Genomic DNA, 25,138 nt, shown 5'->3' on the forward strand with positions numbered 1-25,138 from the left:
TGATTGTGCACATGAAAGCAGTCCATGGGGGAGAGGAAAAGAGGGGGGAGTGTATTGGGTGTATTGCAACCCTGTATCACTTGAGTTCATCTGACAATTTGGCTAAAATTAATTCATACATCTGCATGTAAGTGTAGCTCACAATCTGATCTTAGATGTAACCTTTTTATCTCAGCTCCATCTTGCTTCTCATCCACTTCTTCATCCAATCAAAAACAATGCCCCAAAAAGTTGTCCCTTGCTCCCGGAGGCTATAAAGTCAGTAAAGTACTTGACCACTGGGCGACTGTGGCTCAGTGGGTAGGGTTGGTCCTCTATTAATCGGAAGGTTGGCAATTCAATCCCAGCTCTGGCAGTCACATGCCGAAGTGTCCTTGAGCAAGAAACTGAGCCCTCAATTGCTCCCTCCTCAGAGGTGTGTGAACTGAGGGCTCAGTTGAGTGAATGACATTAGCTCACATTGATGATCCCTCACTACATGGCAGCCTTTACCATCAGTGAGTGAATGGGCATGAATGGGTGACGAGTAATGTAAAAGCGCTTTGAGTGGTCAGAAAGACTAGAAAAGCGCTGTATAAGTACAAGTCCATTTACCACCTGGGTTATTTTCTGCTATTGACACCCAATCACATAGTCAAAGCATATTTTTTTGCCAGTTCTGTTTATTGAGCAAAATTCAATGACATTGTAATTTGCGTACAAGTTTACATTTTTTAGTTTTTCATTTAAACGGAAGAAAGGAAAACAAACACAACAATGTGACTGGGAAAACGACACTCCTATCAGGAGAAACAAGGTGCATACATGTGCATAATTATATACTTGTAGAGGTCCATAGATACAGAATTACCTGCACATTTACAATATAGATAAACCAGTCCCAGAACTCAAAAAGAAAAATAACCCCTTCCTCCCTAGCCCAGCTCAGCAGGAGAAATTAACGCACACAAATGTAGGAATACAACAATGATGAAAGAAATAAGACACCTCTTAGTCCAGCAGAGTCTGCAGATCTCTAACATGTGAAAGAAAGGGTTGCCATTTGTGAAAGAACTTGTCAGTGTTTCCTCTTAGAGTGTTATTTCATTTTTTCAAGTTTTAAAAAGGATACAGAATCCTGTAATCACTGTGCAACAGAAGGAGGATTGGGAGAATGAGAGTAAGATGTGCACAAAAGGCAACAGTACGCATCCCTCTCACAACATCCTCCCACCACTCCTCACTTAGATGAAGTCCCAACTCTGCCTGCCAAGCCAGTCTAGTTCTAGTGTTGGACTGATCACAATGGTCAAGAATGAGGTTGTATATTTCTGAGACCATCCCTTTCTTTTTAAACTTAAGAGTGAAAAATTGTTCACAGAAATGTTGAGATGGCAAATAAGGAAAACCAGAGAAACACTGAGAAACAAAATGTCTCACTTGGAAGTATCTACATAGTCAAAGCATAAAGTAATAACAGTCTTTAAACAAAACATATACTAATAACAAGAAAGAGTCATAATGAACTACACAGAAGCAGACACAGCAGAGCTAAGAGCTAAACAGAGTTAGTGCGTAGAGGCTGTGATGTAATTTGGTTTGTAGTGACATACTCAAATTCATTTAAGTGAGACTATTTGTATATCCACTGTGCCGTTGCTAAAAGGTCAAACTCAGACTGGATGAGTATAGGAGATGATGATCGTTCTGTCATCTTTTATTCTGAAAATCTGCCCCGCAATTATCCTTATCTAATAATAACTGACATTTTCTTCTCTAGTGCTGAAGGACTATGACGCCAAACACCAAACCACAAACCAAAAATGACCAAAGGATGATGAATTTAATGAAATATAATTTCAGTTTGTTGTTGTCTCAAGCTGCTGACCTATTCAAGGTGCGTTACTTTCATCAAACAGAGAGTATTCATTGCTATGACCAGTCCTCTCACAAAGTGTGTGTGCTGGGAAGATGTCCTGACACATTAGACAGAGTCTAGCTGTGAAAGTGTGCTCTGCTAATACTTATGACGACAGAGGAAAAGGAAATTATTAGCCAAATGCTACACAGTCTGTGTGTCTGTTTATGTATGTGCTGCCCCTCAGCGTTTTCAAAAAAGGCTGCCATGTCCGTGATGTGGTGCTGTGATTCATACTTTAATGGTTCAAATCTAATTTATTAGATGAATCAATAGCTTTTAATGAACAATGAAGCCTACAGTCTTGTTAGACTGCTCTAAACGATGAGCAGATATATCAATTCATATTATTCCAGCCTATTCACACAGTTAGTCATCTAATCTGGGATAATCTAATCATATCTAACCCCATATAACAGCCCAAATCCCCTACACTTTCACTGGAAATCATCAATAAATGAACTAACATCCTGCAGCAGCCCTGACATGAACTTCCTTTGCACTTTGGATTAAAAATAAATAAATCTGCAGCCAAAATGAATCAACATCAAACCACATGAGTAATAAGGAAAGCAATAAAAAATGTTCAACTAATGTGTGAAATAGAAAACACAAACACATGCACATTTTATCATCTGAAATACCCTGTTTTTCCTGCAAAAAAGTTGGCAAAGACTTTTTCTCCAATGTTTGCAAATAATATAAATAAAATGAAGATATGTCATGAAATTAAATTAATTGGTAAAAAGGCCACATCCACATTACTAAAATAACTTCGCCAGCAGCCTCTGTCTCAACAAGACAACCAATAGCACCATCTGCTGGCCAGTTTGGGAACTTCTTCCCATATTTCTAGTTAGTGTGATTCATATAATAAACTAATAAACATGCAGCTGAAAAATGTAAGGCTTGCTGTGTGTTTGTGTGTGTGTGTGTGTGTGTGTGTGTGTGTGTGTGTGTGTGTGTGTGTGTGTGTGTGTGTGTGTGTGTGTGTGTCTTTGTGTGTGTGTGTGAGTGTGATGATGGTCTCAGCTGTCCAGATGTTCCAGCTTTCTCTCCACGTGCTCCGAGTTAAATCACATTGATTGTGGAGTCCAGACGTTACTGTCTTAACCTTGCTTCGTATCCCAGCATGTAACCTCCTTCTGCACACCTGCTCCCCAGCACAGATGGCACAAACAGCTAAGTATTTTTGCTTTGTCGTACACTGTGTGTTGCCCCCCTCACACTCACACAGACTCCTTGTGTGGATCTGTCCATCAACGCAGCGGTCCAGCCCGGCTCTCCTCACTGCCTGACTGACCCATTCATCTCCTGCGGGGGCCGTAATGAGCCGACCCTCCCCGTTTGGACCGACCTGACAGAGAGAGATGACTTTAAAGCCTGCATAGATTTTCTTCCACGTCTCCTCCTCCCCATTCCTCTCCCCTGAAAGTGGTTAATTCAGAGTGCATTAATGAGGAGCGATGGATAACACACTCTTCTTTTAATTACCTTCCAGCGCAGTTCTTCAGGGGAGGCCTGGTGACTCCCATCTGATGCCAGCGTGTTTGTTTGGTTTGCTTTCTTCCTAGAAAGTGTTTTATCTCGTGCATTTGGCTGTCAGGATAAATGAAGCTTTTGTAGGTCAGTCATACATACTGTGTATCAAAGTAAAAAGCAAATCAGCATGTACAAAATAAACCTTTAGATAAAAAAGCTCTTGATTTGGTTTTGATTCACTACTAATCAGAATCAGAATCAGAAATACTTTATTTATGCTGTGGACCAATTTAGATTTGGCTAATTAAAAAAATTAAAGAATATATTCAAATTGTTAAAAGGTATTCTGCTTGTGCCATCGCAAATGCCCAAAATAACTTATTTTAAGAGTTTTTCCCAGTAATGAAAAAACATTGACAAAGTCTGCATCGATGATTGATGGTGCATGCAGATGCTTAGAATAATTCTCTATTATAGTATAATTACAGACTGCACTGTGGAATAACTGTTCTGGAGCAGCAGGGGACCTCTTTTCCCAAGAAACACCATCAGACAGAGTGACATTATCAAAATGAAGAGGAAAAAATTTCACATAACAGCTAAGGGAATACAAAGACTGCTTAAAACTACACTCCAAAAAGACAGTTGGTGTAATTTAAAAGAAGTCATCAGGTTACATTCCTGTTTGTGTTCTCATAGCTCACTCATTACTAACTCAGTGAAGCCTGATCCCAACCCCTGATTGACGTGACCTTGGTCTACAAAAACACAAGACAGAATTAATTGAAATTTAAAAGAGATAATATTGAGCATACTCTCTTATAAGATGACTTTTTCTGTCAAACATTTATTACCCAAGTGACACAACTCATCTGTGCATGAACAGGTTTGCCACAGGGGTCAAATGTAAACAAATAGGAGATTATTTCAACACTAGAAAACCTGCGTAAGCACAGTCAGGTCAGCATTTCATTGGTTAATAATTTAGGAGCAATTTCTAACTTCATGGCAAAATACTTTAATTCTTCAGGCTCACTTTTATTGTAAAAAGTCTTAAGTGGCTTCTCTGTGTCATTTCTTCTCATGTCTCTGAACTTATTCTCTCAATTTCAGGCAGAGACAACCTCCATTCGCCTGTATAAGAACAGCAGGGCATCAAATCTTTCTTTGCGAATTGTCTTCAGTCTGGCACTTTAATCTATGACAGTTCCCTCCTGAAGCATCTATTGGCCAACTTGGTACACCGTGCAAACAGGTTCAGCTGACCCTAGGTCTTGTAGTAGGTGGAGCCAAGAAGCAACTGGAGCTGTTGACATGAGGATTGACTGATGTACCTGGGCCTAAAAAAATAGGAAAAAAATATCTGTGTCGCACATGGAGCAGGTACCTCAATAGTTAAAGATAGGAGTTGGCTACTTGTTTTGTTGTTGCATAAAATATTTTAATCTTGGGAAACCCACAATATTAACAAAGCAGACATTTTCCTTTAACACCATGCCCAGTTTGGTAGAAGGGAATCTGATTATTTCACTGATTTGTTAGAAACTGAAATGATACTGTTTAATATGAAAAGGGCAGACCATATTTTAAATTAAAGCAAAATATTGTATAATCCATTAGCTATCCTCAGATAACAGATAGCACTAACAATTTCATGGCTAACATTAATGTTGGCTAAAACTGTGTGCTTTTTGTATTGTAAAGTATAACACTATCAAACTCTGTTAGCCTTTAGCTGTTTCCTAGCCAACAGCTGTGAAAGTCAAGAGGTTGAATGCTAACGCTAAATGTTAGCTAACCAACAGGTTGTCAAAAGTGTTGTTTTATTTTGAAATATTGACTGATCTATGCAGATTTTCATTGTCTTACCAGTTGCTAATCTATCTAAAGTGGTGAAACTATATTTGTCAGACTATATTCGTAAAACAGCCTTGAAACCTGAAACACAGCAGCATCATAGACTGTATTTATATGAGCAGCCTGCCTTTACAATGTCATTTGAGCTTCCCACCCAAAGCTAATGATAGTTTGCCAAAACTCTGGGCCATTTAACCCCCCTGTTATGCTTATTTCTGAGAAACAGAAATAATGTTCCTGGGTCAATTTGACCCGGGGCATATTTAATTATCCAAAAGTGTCAGAATCCAAAAAAAATCCCAATACACATTTTTTAAATCTCATTATTAACTCCATTACAAACTATTTAAATCAATATTTAGTGCAATGGTGTTCTTTAATTCTCACAGTTCAATGAGGATAACTCACTCGTTCATGAAAATTCATGTTAGAGCTTTTTTAAATGTGCATTGGAAAGCCCTAAATATAAATAAAATAGTTTTACATGACACAGATTTATTTTTATTTTATTTTACATTTTGAAATGTTTTATTTTTATGAAGTAATGTTGTTAAATTAAGTATACACCTCTTCTGTCACATGCTGCCCAGATTTTTATGCTGTATTTAGCAGGATTGGAAGGCATGTATTACCTAAAATGGGCAGAGTTGCAAAGAAACCATTACTATTTGAAACTTCTGGCCCATTTTAGCCTCCACTTTGACTGCGGGGTCAAATTGACCCACAACCAGTATCAATGTAATATAAAGATGTAGGGGGGTTGCAAATACGTGAAATTAACCATTTTTATTTTATATGTCAATTATGCTAATTAAGGCAAACAGAAGAAGTTTCATACTGAAAAACTACTTTTAACATTTTTAAAAAATATTTAGGAAATTAAAATGGGTCAAATTGACCCGCAACATAACAAAAGGGTTAAGAAAAGGTTGGACTTTGCTACTATATTTAAGATTTTTGGTTCAACCAGTTTCCTTCAGTTCATTCCTGACTGCTCTTATAAACTCAGTATGAATATTTAAACAGCATCCTGACCCTTCAACATACAGTTTCAAGTGTTATTGTTGAAGTTTCCTTGTACTCTGAAGCTGCTCAGGTCTGGTGGGTGGGCCTGTGACACTCTGTAAATGTGTTCCTTCATCATTCAGCCTCCACTGTGGTCTGGCCAGTCTCATCCAGCCTAATAAACATTGATTAGCTCACATAATCAATGCACTCAATGACAATGATTCAGTGCGCTGCATAAATGTATCGACTGCAATCAGCTATAAACAGCAGTCCTCCTTTTTCATGCATTTTCTGCTTTTTATTAGCTGCGTTCTGATGGAACCATAATTGTACGAGTCTCTGCAGAGTTAACAGACCTATTTCATTAAGTGATACCGAGATGAGAGAAAAATCTATTGACCATCTGTCTAATATTTTTAGATAAATAAATAAATAAGTGAATAAATGAATAAAAACATCTTTGTAGAGCAGGGTGATCTTCTCAACAGTGGCCAGCAGGTGGCAGTGTTTGGCTGCTGTCGGCTTCAAAGCAGCTACTGACGGCTCTTTCTTATCCAGAACTGTTGCACACAAAACTAGATATTATTAAACCAATCACAGGTGCATGAATTGCATGAAGAACTCCAACAAGACATATGGAGCAAAAAAAGACATTCCTATAAATAAAAGTCCATTAAAATCAGGGGACCTGAATGAGGAAATAAAGTGGGAAAACTACTGACTTTTCCACTCAAACAACTATAGTGTTGTGAAAAACTAGTTCAGCCACCTGATTACAGGTACAACACCTGAGATGACATCTAACCTGCCAGTCTAAATGAGGAAAGTTTTTGGGGAATACCAACACACAACTATATGCCAATTAAATACCTTTTAAAATCCAGAAATGAGCCATGTGATAGATCATCTTTCACTTAACAGTTAAACTCAATGAAAAAGTGCAGGAGGGAAACCCCACCATGAGGCGTGTAAACTTTTCCACTCCTTGTTTCCGTGGCCATGCATGACCAGGTCATGTAATGATAGTTGATAAAGTAGAAAAGCGTGTTTAATCAGGACGGATCACTGTGCAGAGGTGGAGAATGTCAGCAAGAGCAGGCACAGCTGCTCAGTGAGAAATCCAATATTGACTGTCGGGATAAATGTCCTGCATATTCTCTCATGTGTCCCAGGGGCCGTGGTATTATGCCTCTCACGTTAGCGCTCCTAATTGGATTAAAAATTGCTTGTTATTGGGAGAAAAATGACTGAGAAAACTAGCATGATTATTGCCTCTCAACAATGTTGGCTCCCAGAGCAGAGGAGGTGAAATAATTGCCATGGATTTGGAAAATGTCAAAACGGCACAGTGCTGTTTGTTTTGAAGGAAACAGATGCTTTGATTGATTGCATTTTGAGATCAAACTGATGTGAGACAATACAGACAATATCTCTGTATCTTTGTGGCGCAAAAATGTCCCACCATGTCCAGCATTCATGGCATTTAGTAGCAGCATTTGATACATTTTCAAATTTATATGTATTTAACTACACTTTCTGTGTGTGTGTGTGTGTGTGTGTGTGTGTGTGTGTGTGTGTGTGTGTGTGTGTGTGTGTGTTTACAGGTAGACATGTACATGGTGGTGAATACATGCATGAGCAGAATTGAAGCAGACAAATCCATCAGAAATCCTCAGGGTTTTGGTTTGTGTACAGCCAGGAGAAGCCATTAACAGAAAATAAATGCCTGACGCCATAAAGCTGACAGTGTCTCATTCATACTGACACTCTGGCTAAATTAAACATAAAAGCACTGATAACATCATCATTAAATATTGATTTTAAGGATGGTTGAAACAGAAAACACATCCACATGTATTCTTTAGATGAGGCAATTTGGATGAGAGTCAAAGCACCGTAAGCAGAGTGGTTAGAAATCTGGCAGATGAGGCGGCTTCCTCAGGAGAGAAAGATGGACAGAACAGAAGAAGACGAAAAAGGAGAGTGAGAAAAAGAGAGAGGGGGTAGAGAGAGAGTGGGGTAAAGGATTGGAGTGAGGGGGGTGTAGAAAGAGATTTAAGGCTGAGGCTCTGAGCAGATGTTAGTGTTGATGATGATGGATGCAGGTTGTTGAGATGCAGAGTTGTTATCATGAGAGGCACTCGCAGCCTCCTCACGGCACACTTTCCCCCCAGATGTCAGTGTGTGTGTGCATGTGTGCGTATTTGTGCTTGTGTGTATGTTTGTGTAACACAACAGTGGAGAGGGAGGTGCTTAAATGAGCATGCCACATGCCCAGATTAGCTAAATCTACTTAGTCTTTGTTGTTTTTATGAAGTTGTGGCTTGAAAATTCTTGAATGCAAGAAATGTACCTCCTCAGTCTAAACTTAAATCCACTTAAGACACCACAGCAAAAGGACAGAAGCAATAGGATACATAAAAAGGAGAGTTAAGAGACTGATTGGCACAGATGAGGCTAATGAACAACTATCTTTTACACTCTGAGGTGCAGACACAGTGAAATGCAGCTTCTTTTAGAGGTCTAAATTGGGTTAATTTGAAGATTTTTCACCTTTAACTCAAAAATGGGAGGTAACATTCTCTTGCATTAAACCACGCATCACTAGGTGACCACATACATCCCTGCAGTAATCAGAATCCATCGCAGAAGAAACATACATAGGCAGCAGGTGGTGTGTGTATGTGTGTGTGTGAATGGTGCATGCTGAGTGGTAACCTGCTCCACACACTAACTGATAAAAGGTGCAGGACAGAAACACGTCGGTAATTGATTGCTAATTAGTTCTTTTGTTGTTGTCCATTGTGTCCTGACAGAGCTTTGCCCCTGACTGTCTACTCACACACACACAAACACACACACACACACACACACACACACACACACACACACACACACACACCTCTGCATCCTCACACAGAAGAAAAAAGGAGGAAAGGGAAGGAGGACAATGAGAATGACTGGTGTTACCCCAGCAGGCAAAGACGCCGTGTTCATTTATTTACATGCTGTAAAATGTTGTGACCTAGCTGATCTTATAACTACACTACAAATAAATAAAGCAAATACTTCCTTGCTACCCAAACTAATAAGGATTTTATTGAAGAACAGGTATGAACAAAGGAAAACATGTATCAATAGTGTGAAGTTATATAAAGTGCGGTTTATCTTTGTCAAAGGGACAGATTTGTGGAAGAGCTGATGATACCAAGGTGTGATCCTGAGAAATTCTGAAAGTTAGATACTTTTTTTTGCCTTTTTGTCTAATTTATTTTTGTCTTGTTTTGTATAAAACATGTAGTTTTAAGCATTTTGTTTTGTTCTTGAACCTAGTCCTGACAGAGTGGCAATTAAAGGACATGGTGTTTAAAAATGGCGGATTTCACACAATATAATTAGTATATTGTTATTTTGCCGGCATACAATGTTAACTTGAACAAGATAAGTCGTGCTCACTAGATAGTAACATGTGCGCACAAGATAATAACTTGTGCACATGAGATTATGTTGTGCCCAGAGGATCAATATTTGTTCAATGATATAATAAGTTGTACACTAACTTGTGTACAGAAGAAAATTATCGTGTTTGATAGATAAGATAAGATAAGATAATAAATTGTGTGCTCAAGATTGTAGCTTGTGTCCACATGATAAGTAAATTGTGTGACTAGATATTAGCACAAGATGATAACCTTTTCATGCAAAAAAAAATGCCCACAAGATTATAAATTGTGTGCACAAATTAGTTACTTGTACACACAAGATACATATTTTATGAGATCAAGATAATAACTTATAACAAGATAAAAATGAATCCCTTACACAGGACTTCTCTGAGCTCTGTATCAATAGTAGTAGAGGGGATTGTTGATTATGGCTGATACAAACTATAACCACAGCCAACACTACCACTGGTATCAAATGACTGTTTCATAACTTCTGTTATGGAAGTTTTGGATGAAATACAGATTATAGCTTTTCCAGTTACTTCACAGATATTTTAAGGGAGAAAATAATTCATCCAGGTAGAACTACGTGATTCAGGATGAAGTGATAAATAACCTCCCTTATGTGTCCTTATGTTCTGCTGTACAGTATTTGTAGCAGCAGACTATATGCCATCTCCACTAAGTTACCGTCCCCACATCTCTCTCCCTCTCTCATCAGTGCATGAGAAATTACCTAATGAGGAATGGGTCGCACATTTCCACAAACTCATTAACCCGCGAGCGAGTGAGACTAATTGCAGCGTTTGGGTAATGTGATTTCACATCTGTTACTGCAGCCCAGGACACAGTATAGTCAGCATAGGGCCTGAATCTGGTGAGCTGAGACACATATAGAGCTACATATAACAGAACACCACATACAGAAACACTCTGAGGCTGCCACTGCAGTGGCACCAGCCTAGATGGGTGGAGCTGCAGTCAGGTGGGCTTGGGTTTTAACGTTTGATCAACTGTTGTTATGCAGTGTCTTATAATTACATGCCTGCATTCAGTCTGCCGTAGAGGTAAATAGACAGTATATGACAAATTAGTAGCCATCATGACACAAATAGTCATTACAGTAAAGAAAAATGTTATTGATTTGCTTTTTCTGTCTGTTTCCCAAAAGATGCCTAATTATTATGAAATTGTTAATCAGATTAAGAGGATTATCCCATCGTTTTCCTCAAATGAATGGTTTCTTTAACATCCATTATCACTCAAGATTAACACTGATACTTAACTTATACTAACTCCAGTGGTCAATGTAAATAAAATGATTCACCCCATTGAACTTTGATATGACAATGTTGCAAATGCATCTTAGTCCATTTTGGGGGTGTTGGAGTGGAAGTGTGGATTATATTCACATTTATTTATAACTACAATATATCTTAAAGTGCTTTGCAATAAACTCCCCAAACTCATATCTGGTGCAAAAAATAGCAACCACACATAAAATGTGGAAAAGTCAAACGGGGTGATGCACTATACATTCACTTTGACTTGACTCTAAAGTTAGTTAACAAAAGGATTATTTCTTGAGTGCAGTAAAGCAGTCCTTCTTTGGTTTGCTGTAAATAGGCTTTCCTAAAGTCTGTGAAATAACAGTGTCCCCTTTTTCAGCATGTGAATGTAATCACAGTGTGATCTGTGCAATGCTTCTGTATCAGACATCTGTAAACATTTTAGAAATAGAATGAAATTAGTTTTTTTAAGTGAATGTTGGAAAACTTGAGGTTATTTAATTTGAGCTAATTGTATATAACATAAACATAAGGTTTCACATACCCTCACACACACTCCCACACACAAGTGTAAAGCACAGGGAGGAATAAATGATTTTTTCAGGGTCTTGACTTGGGTTGGTATTTTCAATAATTCACTAAATTACTGCAAACAAATTTATGTTAATAAAAAAGGTGGGAACCAACTGTTTAATATGGGAAAGTAATATACTTTTGTTAATTATGATTAATCTTTTGTTTAACCCCCCTGCATTGTTACAGAAAGTCCAATTAGAAGTTTACAGGCAGAGGGACTGCTTATGCTAATGCCATATCTCATCAATTAGCATCCCATGACCGTAAATTGGCCTCAGCGCTGACAGCGAGATGAGGTTAACACGCTGAGGAATCTGAGCCGCTGTGATTTCAGGCTGCAGTTGACACTTATAATCTTTGAAACACACACAGTGAGGTCTGCTCACTTTCATAATGGAGAAAATGTTATTTACTTTCCTGGAGCTGAGTTTACCGACTTGACCTCTCACATCAGCATAATTTTGAATTTAAGTAACACAAACAAGGTGTTTCTTATTAAGGAACTGATGGACAATTAATGAGGGATTTATAAATAAATGTCACATGATCAAAAGGCCATGAAGCTAAGCTGCTTGAGTATGAACTTTATCTTTGTTATGTTTATATACCATACACAAGTCTTAATAGTCAGTTTACCAACTTCAGGTTGATGGTATATCAGTTTGGCTTCATAATTGTCTCAAAAGAATGTACAGGACTATTGCTTTAAAAGATGTTATTGATTTATATTCATGCTATATTATTTTTCTCACATAGACTGTAACCAATTTAGTGGCCACTACAGAAATACAGAGAAAACAAAATACTATTTTGAACACTTTCTCCCACAATACCTTCAAAATTGGTCTCAGAATACTCATAACAACGTGATTCATCATTTCTTCATTTGACAGGTATTTTGAATATTGTCTGATGGGTTTTTGTTCAGCTCTTTGTTGGGACATTGACTGATCAGTGCGAGATACTTCCCTCAATAAAGAGCTGTTTTTGCTCTGTGAGGACACAACAGTTATATCCTTTCATAATGTCATGTCAAGTGTATTTCTCTCACACTTTTTTTTTTTTTGCAAATTAATACAATATGAAGACACTTATCTGTGTCTATGCCAATTTAAGAGTCTGTGTTTGTTCAAATAAAGACATATCACAGAAGCGCACTGGACCAGACCAAATAATAACACAAACAGGCAAAGTTTCTAAAAGAATACCAGCAAATCATCAATAACTTGGCTTAAAATTGAGGAAAGCTTATTCAACTACGTTAATGGTGCTCCAGGTTAACTGTTTACAATTTATGCATGTAGCTATTGGCAACTCTTGGCAATCCCAAATGCAAGAGATGGCTAACCTAGATTGGCTAAAGTTAATCAGACTAAATGGGACCTAGGTACATGTTGTTAGGACTACTGGTAGACTGAGCAGTTCTTAAAGAACTGAGAAGCCTTGTATTTTCATCTCCTCTGGCAAACCCCAGCACATATTACACCAAATCTATTTCTGCTGCAACCAGTTGACAACATTATTTCAGCCTCACAGGGTCTAAGATTAATGCAGCCAACCTTAGCCTTAAAATCACAGCTGTAGAAAAAGGGATTCAGGTGACTGTAGACATGGACTCAAACAGGCCTATGATCTCTCCTGTTCAGCTACTGTCTATCCAATCCTCTCAGTGGGATGACCGTCATGGTTAAAAGCAGTGACCGTCACATCACAGACACTGACATCTTTACTGCTGCTGTCTGCCACCATGAGACTAGTCACCCTGCAGAGGCCCTTTAACCCTGTCACCTCACACACTGTGGAATATATATATATATATATATATATACATACAGTAGGTCACTGAGCAATGACTGCTAACCAATCTACTGTATACGTTGAGGGGAAAAGATGTCTTAAATTTTTGAAGGCTATTATAAGCTTGGTAAAATAAAATGTAGTTGTGCATTTTTCATTTGTGATGGATATAATGCAGAAATATAGGAATTCCTACAAATTAAGATACCATCAACAACCTACAACAAGCGGAAAGTCAGTTTGGTCACTTGTTTTGTTTATTTGACCAAGTGCCTTCAGGAGGATCAAAAGGGGTCATTTTTAAGTTTAACGGAGACATGAATCATTCTTGTGTTGACATTCTTGAAAATTACTTTTATTTGTTTGTTCATTTTAAATCGGTACAAACCCGTCAATGTGGTGCATTTCGATGTAAGATCAAACATTTAAGAAATGTGTAAGTAATAGCACATACAATAAGTTAAAACATGTCACAAAAAGACCAGCGGGTACATAGCAAGAATGTTTTCTCTACACAAAACATTCTAAAACAGAGTAGGCCTACTGAGAGATTATTGTTTCTTTTTCCTCTTTAGATTTGATGCAGACGAGAGAGAGGTCTTCTTGTAAAAGGACCTCTTCAATATGAGTGGGCACCGTTTGCTCCCCAAATCATCCAAGCGTTTAATTCCACGTGCACAGAGCATGCCTGAGACCCGCTTCAATACGCCCACTACTGTATGGTGCGCGTGGTAGGCTGTATACCCCATCTTATAAATAACCGTTTGACATAACACAACTTCACCTGAACACAATAACATGTGTGCGTAAAGACGCACTCAGTGAAAACGTAAATACGACGATTGTTTGGCTCTCAGTAATTAGGGCCTTTAGTCTAGAGATCATTACAATAGTATTCATCAATAGTTGATAAAATCATTTTGAATTAACAAGATAAATAACCCAAACCCAAGATATTCCCCTCATTTGTCCATCGGTGTTGTCCTTTTTTACGCCTAGTTAAAGTCGCATTCAGTCTCCATTTTCTCATATTTCAGGCCTGATTGGCTCGCTCGTTTTGATCTACATAGAGGGAATAAAAACAGAGAAAGAAGGGGACCTATAGGAGAGGGATGTGAGGAGGGGTGTTTTTGAAAAGTCACTAAGTGAAACTCATGGACACTGTGTGCTCCAGCGCTTTGCGCCGCAGTGACGCGATGCTTGTCCCTCTCCACATGTCACTGTCCGGGGAGCTACACAGCTGCGGGGAGCCCGATACGTTCGTTGGGCCGGAGAGAGAGGCCGACATTCCAGGGAAATGCGACTGGTAGAGGTGGGACTGCAGGCCGGGGCCGTTGGAGGACAAGCCGTTGGAGAGGCCCATGGAGTTCGGTGGCGGGCCCGGACCCAGACTGCACTGTGACAGTGACTGCATGCCCGACTGACGACCAAGAGCCGGCGGGAGCTGTAACTGGGACACTCCCGGCATCCCTGTGGCCCAGCGAGTGTCGTTGGCGTGGAAGGAGCACAGGCTGTTCTCCATGGCGGCCGCGGCGGAGAACTGAGGCAGGCCCGGTGTGGGGAGGAGAGTCCCCGGGGAACGGAAAACATTGGTGGTCTTCTTCCTCTTCTTCCACTTAGCGCGTCTGTTCTGGAACCAAACCTGCGAATACGGAGAACTCGTTAGCTATCAGAGGGACAGACAGAGGGACAATGTCCTGGGCCAGTATACTTCATTAGATTGCCCTATCATGAGGTTATGTTTCAGCATCCCCCTGCAGTGTGTAACCATGGCAGAAAACTAAAATTACGCACGACAATTTCAATACAACCCCACCGAACAAAGACAAATCAAGAGTCTGCAATAGAATGTTGAGGCCTACTGAAATCAAAACAACGAAACACACAAGGAAGCAAACGTGTATTCAACTTTATGCCAACAGGGTCAGCCTGCACAGTGGCTACGACTCACGTCCTTAGACAATGGTTTTCAGCAAAAGGCAAATGATCTATATCTTCTATGGGGTATGCTCTACATCTGACATTATACTGGGTGACCAGTGTTGAATTAAGAGAGGCGAAATTAACATTAGACCTTCTGCAATTTGCCCAAGGTACCCATGAAAATACCGTCTGCAACTTACCACTAGCCTGACACTCAGGATCTAAGAGAACACTGATATGCGTATTACTTTACATTGCAGTATAATCTATAGGCTACATAAAAATTACACACTCCTTGGCTTTTGTAAGTAGGCTACTTCCAAATATTCAGCTATTTTTCACTTAATGCAAAGATTTTTTCAGACGCATCGTTGGGGTTAAACAGAAGAAATGTCGGATTTGGAAATTTGCTGAGTAAAATACAAATTACAGAGGGCGCTTAGAGAAACGAGGCCATCACGGGGGGCTTATTTCTGGCTGTTCCGCAGCAGTGGGTAAAATAATTAGTCTTTCTAACATGTAATTTAAAAAAAGATTAAATGAAACGTCCTAAATGTTGGCAGGACTTCAATACAAACAGCCCGTATTATGATACACTTTCTACGGGAAGTAGCCGACGGTAGCTTATAACCAGCAAGCAAGCGAGAGAACCACACACATTTGCCCACGTTCACTGTTTTTAAGGCACGCGTGTCCGTCCCTGTTGGTCTCTAAAGATTCCATCATCTTTGGGCGTGATTAATGCACGCGCGAGGCCGTGAGTCGATGCCTCTGTATTAAAAGTGAAATCTCGCTCTCATTCCGCTCAGCCATCCGTGAAACGTCGCCCAAACCCATTACACTCAGGGGAAAGAAAATGCAATTTCTCATTCCATTAAAAAAGTACAATATATTCTTGAGTCCTATTAAGACGTCGCTGATAGAGCATTTTAGAAACAGAGAGGCTGTGAACGTATATGCACACGGGCAAACACGCCCACTGAAGGCTGCACCTGTACGGCCTGCAGTAATGTTTACAAACAGCGCGCGAGCCGAGCTGAGATGAGCAGTTAGCTGCTGCACGAGATAGAATAAGGACTGATTATTAAGGTGACTGATGATGAAACTGCTTTTATTGCTTTCTCTGGGATCATTTGCATGAGTTTCACATCACTGCTTAATAACCCGTTCACTGTTATAAATAAGACTGAAATTGGTTGATTATGTGTTTGGTTTATTACAGCCTGGTGTATTCTTGCACGTGTGTTAAAAATAGTTTCAATTGTTTTAAATTTATTTGTGTTCTAGAATGTAAAAAAAAAATGCATTACTCATTTTAATGCCAGCCTCCTAAATAAAAAAAAAATACTGGCGACGTATTCCCATCCTCATCATTCTGTTAAAATGAGTGCCATATATTTGAAGCTATTTTACAGACGCACTCTATCATATTTAGGCATTATTTCCACGCCTTTAATTACTTTTGTATTTGTCCTGTTGGAAAACCAATATTAAAAAATATCGAGCCTTAACACCAATGGGGTAAGGTAAAGTTTGGATTTGAATTAATCCAATATTAATATTGAATGTAAACAAGAAATCGAGAGTTATCACGACCCTAACTTAATTATTTCCGTGGAAATATTTTTCCTGCAGGTGGCTTGGTTTATTATTTACTGAATTATATTAAACGCCAACTGATTATTTAGAGCTCTGAGTCCTTGTTTTCTGGTCGTTATTCAAGTGAGGAGTGTTTCAGCACCTTGGACAGAGCTCTTAGCACTTCTCCTTAAAATTGATAGTAATTATCAGGCAAGTTTATATCTAGAAATTATGGCATATTCTAAACCTATCATTTCAAACAAGTCTGACTAATTTTACACCATTGGAATTTGAATCATTTTACAAAGGGAAAATTAATAAGAAGACGTGCTTTCTGTTTCTCTGAGTTACACAGCTATAAATTAAAGTAAAGTAAAATAAAGTTTAGTATTTTGAAAATATTCTATCACAGTAAACTTCAACTTTGGCGCCCATGCACTTGCATTAAATCTGAACAACATGGTCCAAATATTTCTGGAAGACTAATAACCGACAAAACACCTATATCCAAAGTTATCACACTACTTCAACGCACACGGGACAAATCCTCTACAAATTGTCGACTTAATTTAATCCGTTTTGCTCACTGGGCTCCAGTTTGATTTAAAGACTGATTCTTCGACATTTGAATGATGCTGAAAAACCCACAAGAAAATATCTGGACTAGAGCCACACCCTGCCACATCATGCCCGTGTTTGCATCTTGTAAAATCATGCACACTGCACCAGTGTTTACCTGAACTCTGGACTCAGTGAGGCCGATCCTCAACGCCAGTTCCTCCCTCATAAAGATATCGGGGTAGTGAGTTTTGGCAAAGCTGCGCTCCAGCTCGTTGAGCTGAGCCGGGGTGAAGCGCGTCCTGTGCCGCTTCTGTTTCTGGCTGGAGGTCTGACTAGAGCTCTGCTGCGGCTGTTGTTGCTGCTGCTGCTTCTCCGGTTCCTTCCCGTTCACCGGCATACCGCCTGAGTTCGATCCCACAGAGGAGATGTCTTCACCTGGCAGCAGAGTGGTTCCCTCCACAGAGTCTGAACCAGGGGCCATGTCTCCCGGATGCCCCTGGTCCTGCACTCCGCCACCCAGCCGGCACTTCAGAGCCTCTCTGTGTCCGAGTAACTCTGCAGCATCCTTCATCCCTGAGAGGACGAGGAGAAGAGTGAATACACGGAGAACCTTGAAGCGCAGCATCTTAAAACCAGAGTTACATGTAATGGCTTTGCCTCACAACGACGAACAGGTTCCTTTCAAATACAACAAATTAGCTTTGATCGTAATTTCAAACTGCAACATCTCCTACAACATTAAGATTATTAAAGAATAGCTTCCTGAAACAATAAACAATTGAGCCGTTAACACAATCAAGCACACAGTCCATATATCACTTCACAAGGTAAAATAAGAAGTTGAAGTCTTACACTGGAGTTTAGGGCCGGAGTTTAGTGATGATAACTCACCGAGCCGAGCATCCAGGAGGTCGGCGTGAGAGAGCATGGCGTACCGCTCCAGGGCGAACCGCGTTCCAAAAAAATCCCACAACTTTGGGCAATTTAAAAAGTATATATGGTCTAAATGAACGAAAATTCGGTTTGTGGTTAAAAAGGGAGGTCCCTTGCATTATAATGTCCTTTAGGGCGACGGGGAGGCGCTTATTAGTTGAAAGAACCCGTGAGCTTCCTCAAATAAGAGCCAATCAGAGTGGGAGCCTGGAAATGTCAGCGACGTGACTCCCCCCTCTTTTTTTCTACACTTTTACGCACGCACCTTTGCATGCGCGCGCAGACCCAAACGCGCACGGAAACACTACAATTCAATTCAATCCTGTACCATCCCGTCCACTGATTTATTAGCTTTTCATGCTTAAATTATCCCACGTTAAACATCTTAATGTGTTTGTTTAATCTCATATATTCGACGCCATGACAGGACTCTTTGTAGATGGATATACGTGTAAAGTATCGCACAAGCTTGTTTTCTTTGCTGAGGGAGATATAAGAGTTTACAATTACTTCAGCCAGAAAATACATTGCCATTAAGTAATTAGGCATATCAAAATCTCAATTTTCAAACCGCTGGTTTGTGTCCCTGTTTACAAAGATTAACCAGAAAGGGAGATTAATTTCACAAATTAACAAAAAAAAACAACCCATAATATTAAGACGATTTTCAAGCTCATTACCTAAAATACAAACTGCATTTTTTCCAACTGAAAGAGTCTCGCATTGAGTGTTCATTGATCTGAGTGTGGATTTAAGTAATAAAAGAAAAGAAATGTAGGAGATGGGAAGCCTTTTAAGATCAGGCCTCTATCCAGTACCCCAGAGCCCCTTTTCCCTCCCGTCCTTGGATCACAAACAAAACGAATATCGCTCCCATTCCCCCCTGGCAGGTGATTTGTGGAGACAAATGGAGGAAATAAATAAATAAACGAGTACAGATGGATTTAAGCTGTGTTAGTGATCGGCCGCTTTAACTCCTATCGACTTTTCATCAAGGCGCGCGCAATTAAAGGTATTTAGGCCTGTTTGGCTCCCACAGAATCAGACGTGGTGGACCCTAAACGATTGTGCCCCTCTAGCAGAGGTCCATAAGTAGGTCTATTATACAATTAACAGGACAGCCATTGATCTACTCTTCCAGACAGTGCTGGTTAGAGGGGGCTTTTGGCAGATGTCAGGGTGAGTCCGCTGAATAGACCACCGCCTGGGACTAAATGGGTTTCTCTGCAGCCGCACAAAGGAAGCGTCCGAGCGAAGACTCCTCTCCTCTCTCTCTCTCTCTCTCTCTCTCTCTCTTTCTCTCTCTCTCTCTCTCTCTCACACACACACATTCTCTCTCTCTCTCTCTCCACCTCCTCCTGCACAGCTCATCTTTTATGCTCCTCAACCGCAATCTGCCGGGACACAGGGAAGGAAAGGCTACATGTGGCACAGCGTGAAAACTTAAGGAAATGGACCGGAGCATGGTCCACTGAGAGGAGGGGAGCTGGGAACAGATCCCGGAAGGTCAGGGGGAAGAAAGCAGCAGCAGCACTAGCAGCAGCAGAGTCTGGACTCGACTTGTTGTGAAGTGTAAACTAACAGGGAGGAGAGGGAGTGACTGAGTTGGGAGTTGGGAGGCCAAGTCTGCGAGTGTGAAAGGCTTATGTCTGCAGAGAACACGGTCTGTATGCTTGGGCAGGTGTTGGATGTCCAGTGAGTGTAAGCAGAGAGAAACATGTGGAATTAAATAGATAGGGGAAAAGAAACTTAGCATAAGTTCAGAGATCATTCGGATTTTTCCAAAAATACTGTAGCCATCTTCTTACGCACATAATGTGTCAATAAAAATGTCATTGATTTTTCATACTGTAGTTCATGTTTTATATTATAGTAAATACGTTCAAGCCAAGATTTATAAGAAGGACATTTTGGTTTATAGTTCTTAATTTGATGTAACTATGCTTTTTTAAATTTTGTTTTTTAATGCCATTTAAAAAATATATCATATGCATACACATTTGAATTATTACTACAACTAAATTAAAACTCTTGAAAAGTTATTGATTAAATTATTATAGAAATCGCGATAGAACGTTCAGTCTTTGGCTAATTTGTATTAATTTTTCTCTTAATTATTTTTCTACATTTTTTTAAATAAAAACATCTTTTTGTAGAAAAGGATAGATACACAAGATAATTATTAAATGCATTTTTATACAACAAAAACAATTACAACAACTGAGTGTATGGTAAGTTCATATGGCAGTATGCTTTAAAAGACAAAGCCTAATTAAATAATATGACTTCCTGCAAGTATTCCTGCTTGTGTTGATGTCATAAGGCACGTGCGTAAATTCAAAGTCTGCAGTTGTTTCTAACAGCCTGCTCATCCTCAGCCCTCCATGATAAATATTGATATTGTGTTGTGTTGCAGAGAAAACAGTCTGATACCACATCTCCCCTCAGCTGTCCGCTCCTCGTGCTCTAACTTCTCCCTGTAATAAGAGGAGCCCACATGAAATGGGTCTATGTCTCACTCAGCCTCCCTAACTGGACCGCATCAATCTTCCCGCAGTGAAAACACACTCACACACAATCCTCGCGGGTTAATGCGGCGCATCTGAGTGCGGAACGGCTGTTTACACGCGAGGAGACACTTTTAATGGAAGCGCACCAAAAACAAATGCAATTTTGTAGAGCAATTTCAGAGATCAAGAATTCCGTGTCCGCCCTCTCCGCGCTTTTTTTTAGCAATCAAGGTGCGTTAAATCCATTGTTCATATGTGGGCTTTTGCAGAACAGGTTAAAATAACACAAGAGACAAAACAATGCACGTGCTGGAATAAGATCTTTTACAGCACAAACACGTGGTTTCATATGTTGCAGGCCTATTGCAGCGCCTGGTAGGTATCTACATTCACCCAGTTATAGAAATCTAAAAGGAAAATCGATTTTCCAATGAGCAGAAACAGCTCTCTAACAGAATCACACAGTATTTGTGCAGCTGATTTGATGACAGGCGGAGGAATAAGAAGCAGATCTATGAGTGTGCTGTATCCGAGCAGGAGAGATGCAGAGAGGAGAGCCACAGGCAGGCAAACCCATTACAAGCTCCCCCTCTCCGGACACCCAGCACTGCTGCACCACCCTGCGCATCTCATGCCCCAATTAGAGCCTCTGCCCTCCGCCTGCTCTCCGTTACCGCGTGATCTGCTGCACGGAGCGGTAATCACGGCTTTCAAATAAAATAATCAGCAAAGAAGAGCCATTTCCTTAATGAGGAGGAAGAGGCGTGTGTCACGGAGGGTGTGGAGTGCGTGCATGCGTGCATGCATGCGTGTGTGTGTGTGTGTGTGTGTGTGTGTGTGTGTGTGTGTGTGTGTGTGTGTGTGTGTGTGTGTGTGTGTGTGTGCGCTCGGTGGTGGTTGGGAGGTTATTAAAATAGCAATGAAAGTCACAATATGTGTCATTAACAGAGTGGTGTTCAGAGTCTCAGCAGCTTTAAAAGTGTCTCATTACTGCTGCTGTTAATATTGACCCCACGCTCAGGTGTGGCTGTGTTCAGGATGCTCGTTTCAGCTGGAATCAAGGGAAACGCCATGTGGGAACTACCTCGAGCTAAATATAGTGGTTCATCAACATTAAGATCAGAGCTTCATGTCAATCAAAATAAAAAATATCAAGGTAGGTTTCAGTATGTTTACTGCAGCAGGGGCAAAGAAATGTGCATTTATGAATCACATGAGGCATAATCATAATGGGTGGACTTTGGATTCTAAGGGGAAAATTGAAAGGCTTGATGTCTTTTACGTTTTGTCAGTAAAATGTATCAAATGACAAATATTGTCCCTGTGCAGCTGATTTTCTCTTTAAAATCATGCCCGATAGACTGCTTCCTGTTGCAGATGACCTTATGACTTACTGCCTTGTAGCAATCACTTGTCTTCTCCACAAAGAAACCACAAATATTGACATTTGGCTAAAATTCTTCCAGCCAACCACGTGACTTTAATGCCTGATTAGTCACCTAATTGCCTAAAAGGAAGCAGCCATAAACAAGATATACAACAAATGGCTCCTGAGACTGCTACTGCAGACTCAGTATATGCATACACCCAAATTATACATGCATTTTTCAGATAATATTTTTCCCTGTGCTGAAAGCCAAAAGCGTTGGACCTGCCAACCTACTGTGCCAAAACCCTCTTCAAACTCCCCAGATATACATTAATTTGAAGGATTTCAGCTTTGACACATTTGTGCATCATACAAAATGAATAAAATGCTGACAATCCATAAAAGCAGAGTGATCAGTTTCAAAATCAAAGCTGTTTTCCTCTCTGTCTGAAAAGTGGACATTTTGGAAATCGAAGGGTTTAAGACCAGCAGCAAAACAAATCTTCTGTGAAATGTGTTTTGACAGCTTATTGTCTGAGAGGTTTGCAATACAGTTCTGAAAAAAGCATGTTTCTGCTGGATCATGAGCCCTGTATGTTTTCATTATTTCTCACCACTGGCAGCAGTGTAAAGGTGCTCTACTTGAATGTGCTTTTTTCTGTGTACTAATTTAATTTCCATGCATATATAGCCTCAATTATTTAATCAATCCCATCGTAATTAAACTAAAGAAATATATTTTCCTTAAAAGGTTAGTATATTAAGCCGGTTAATCTTTTCTATTTTCAGGCTGACCTCAGTCATTTAGTCTCCTCCGAGCAGCCGTCTGCAGATCTAATTCCTTCTCCTTCCTGACACCTTGACTTTCCCTCCAGTTCTGCTCCAGCTATTAGAATATGTTCTTTCTTAAGTCCGGTCATTAGTTAGCTCCATTACTGTGGCTCCATCATTAGGAAGCTTAATGCATCATTGAAGGTAATGAGTGCCTTACATTACAGGTGCCAGCCAGCTTCAGACACTGAACGACACTCTGCAGACTGAAAACAATCCAATTTTGTCAGAATTTTTACCCAAAAAAAGTCCAATGTATAAGTAATGGAGTAATTGCATGAGCTGACTAATTATCTGATGTGTGATTTAATGTTTTCTAAATTATTTTAATTCCATAAAAATAAAGGAGATGGATCATTTGTCAGGATAATGAAGAAGCCTTTTAAATTATTTGTGATTTATTATTTTCAGATGACAATATTCTGTAATGATTCAGACATTTAGATTTTCTTCCACTCACATATACCTCTTGCTCACTCCCATGCACCTAGAACAGCAGACAAAGGGGAGGACTTGGGTCACTAGTGTCTCTGAGTGGCTTGAAATTAGAAACATGTGCTGGTAATTATCAAACTGCTGCAAAGTCACATCATGCAATTTAATGCCTCAGCAAATTAAAGAAGAAATGGGATCAGTCTCTTTGACCTTCATCACTCTGACTCTGCCCAACTTCATCCACCTGAAACTTAAAGTGTGTGACTCCGTCAACCTCAGACACACATTCACACACATAAAGGTAGGCCAAAATGATTATATACACGTGCGTAAAACAGCCCCTAAAATGAGCGCTTATTGGTTCTGGGAAGAGAGGGAAACAATTCAACAAAACCTCCACAGAATACTCACAAAAACACCGCTGTATTTCTCTATTGTTTTTGACCGACACCTGCAGCTTCCTCGTGTTTGCACTGCGTTATTCACCCAGTTCAGCGCGTTTCTCACTTCACAAATCCCACATTTTCCCATCCATCCATTCTCTTTATCTTCCTTTCCTCGTCTCCCCCCTCACTCTCCCCACCTCTCTCTTTCTTTCTCTCTTCCTTCTCTCCACCACATTTCTGCTGCTCCTCTGCTAAACACGGCGCTCTACCCCTCCCAAGATTAATTGATCATCAATTTAGCTCTAATTTGGACCAAGTCAGCTGGTAAATGGGGCAGTTTTCCCTGATTGTTAGTGAAATGTGTGCAAGTACATTGATAAATTTTGATTATTTATCAATTACAACCAAATGAACTAAATCTATTGAATAAATTCCAGCCTGATTGCCATAATAGAGTTTGAAAATATGGCTATTGATAATGATTCCGGCTAATAGTCTTTTTCCGGCCGTGGCTGCCGGGTTGTCGGAATGACAACACAAAACTCATTTTTCACAGAATCAGCTGAGTGCGCGCGAGGCCGATCTTTCATTAATCAGTCACATTACGGAGCTGATCCGCCGTAATACGCGACGCTTTCCTCACACACACTCAAACACTTTGTCATATTTTATGTCAATTACCAGTCACCGCGTTGTGTTTCCATCAAGACGGGTTGTAATAGTTAGCATATGCTAAGGTAAAGCTCCCTGTCCCGCCCATTGAAGGCCTGTTTGAGGATGTTTGAGGGGGAGACAGACAGACAGACAGCCTGATGATGAAATGAGGCCCTGCAGGCTCTTAATTTCTTATTTTCCTCCGCTGAGGCGTTTATGGGAAGGGTGGAGCACGAGCCTTTTTTTTAAATGGACCTGCCACCGTGTTTTCCCAAAGTTAATGGAAAATCAGCTTGCTGGAAAATAGGAGAGGGAAAATTGGAATTAGGTTCAGAAGCCTTCATACACAATATTAAGGGATAACTAGAGGAGGGACTACTTCTCCTCACACTCACAAACAAAACAGTGCTATTTTTGTGCCACAACCCCCTTTTATTCACTAAAAGTGATAATTTAACTAATATATTCTATCATAAAGTGTACAGATATTTGTCCCTCTAAAATAAAAAAAATATCTAAAAAAAACACAAACACAAACGGTGGCATAAAAATAATTCTTCATTTATTTGATCATGCCTTACACTCTCCCTCTCCAGCCTGACC

At 39.9% G+C, this 25,138-nt stretch overlaps 1 protein-coding gene across 7 annotated transcripts in view; it reads right to left on the minus strand.

The window, feature by feature from the left end:
* Positions 1 to 2,949: 2,949 nt before the first annotated feature.
* Positions 2,950 to 25,138, minus strand: part of LOC117819188 (homeobox protein orthopedia B-like) — an 81,333-nt gene continuing 59,144 nt past the window's right edge. For 4 of the 7 annotated variants that reach the window (XM_034692435.1, XM_034692433.1, XM_034692436.1 and 1 more), the window contains 2 exons: positions 17,593 to 17,990; positions 13,686 to 14,994 (listed from right to left, as the gene is read on the minus strand). In XM_034692435.1, coding sequence (XP_034548326.1) covers positions 14,494 to 14,994; positions 17,593 to 17,988 — 897 coding nt within the window. In that variant the 5' untranslated portion in view covers positions 17,989 to 17,990 and the 3' untranslated portion in view covers positions 13,686 to 14,493. Of the gene's footprint in view, positions 3,255 to 3,391; positions 3,497 to 13,685; positions 14,995 to 17,592; positions 17,991 to 18,269; positions 18,670 to 23,906; positions 24,002 to 25,138 lie in introns of those variants that run through there. The other 3 variants (XM_034692437.1, XM_034692432.1, XR_004632474.1) reach the window with 3 other exon arrangements.

This window comes from Notolabrus celidotus, chromosome 9, assembly GCF_009762535.1.
Source record: "Notolabrus celidotus isolate fNotCel1 chromosome 9, fNotCel1.pri, whole genome shotgun sequence".
Taxonomy (NCBI): domain Eukaryota; kingdom Metazoa; phylum Chordata; class Actinopteri; order Labriformes; family Labridae; genus Notolabrus; species Notolabrus celidotus.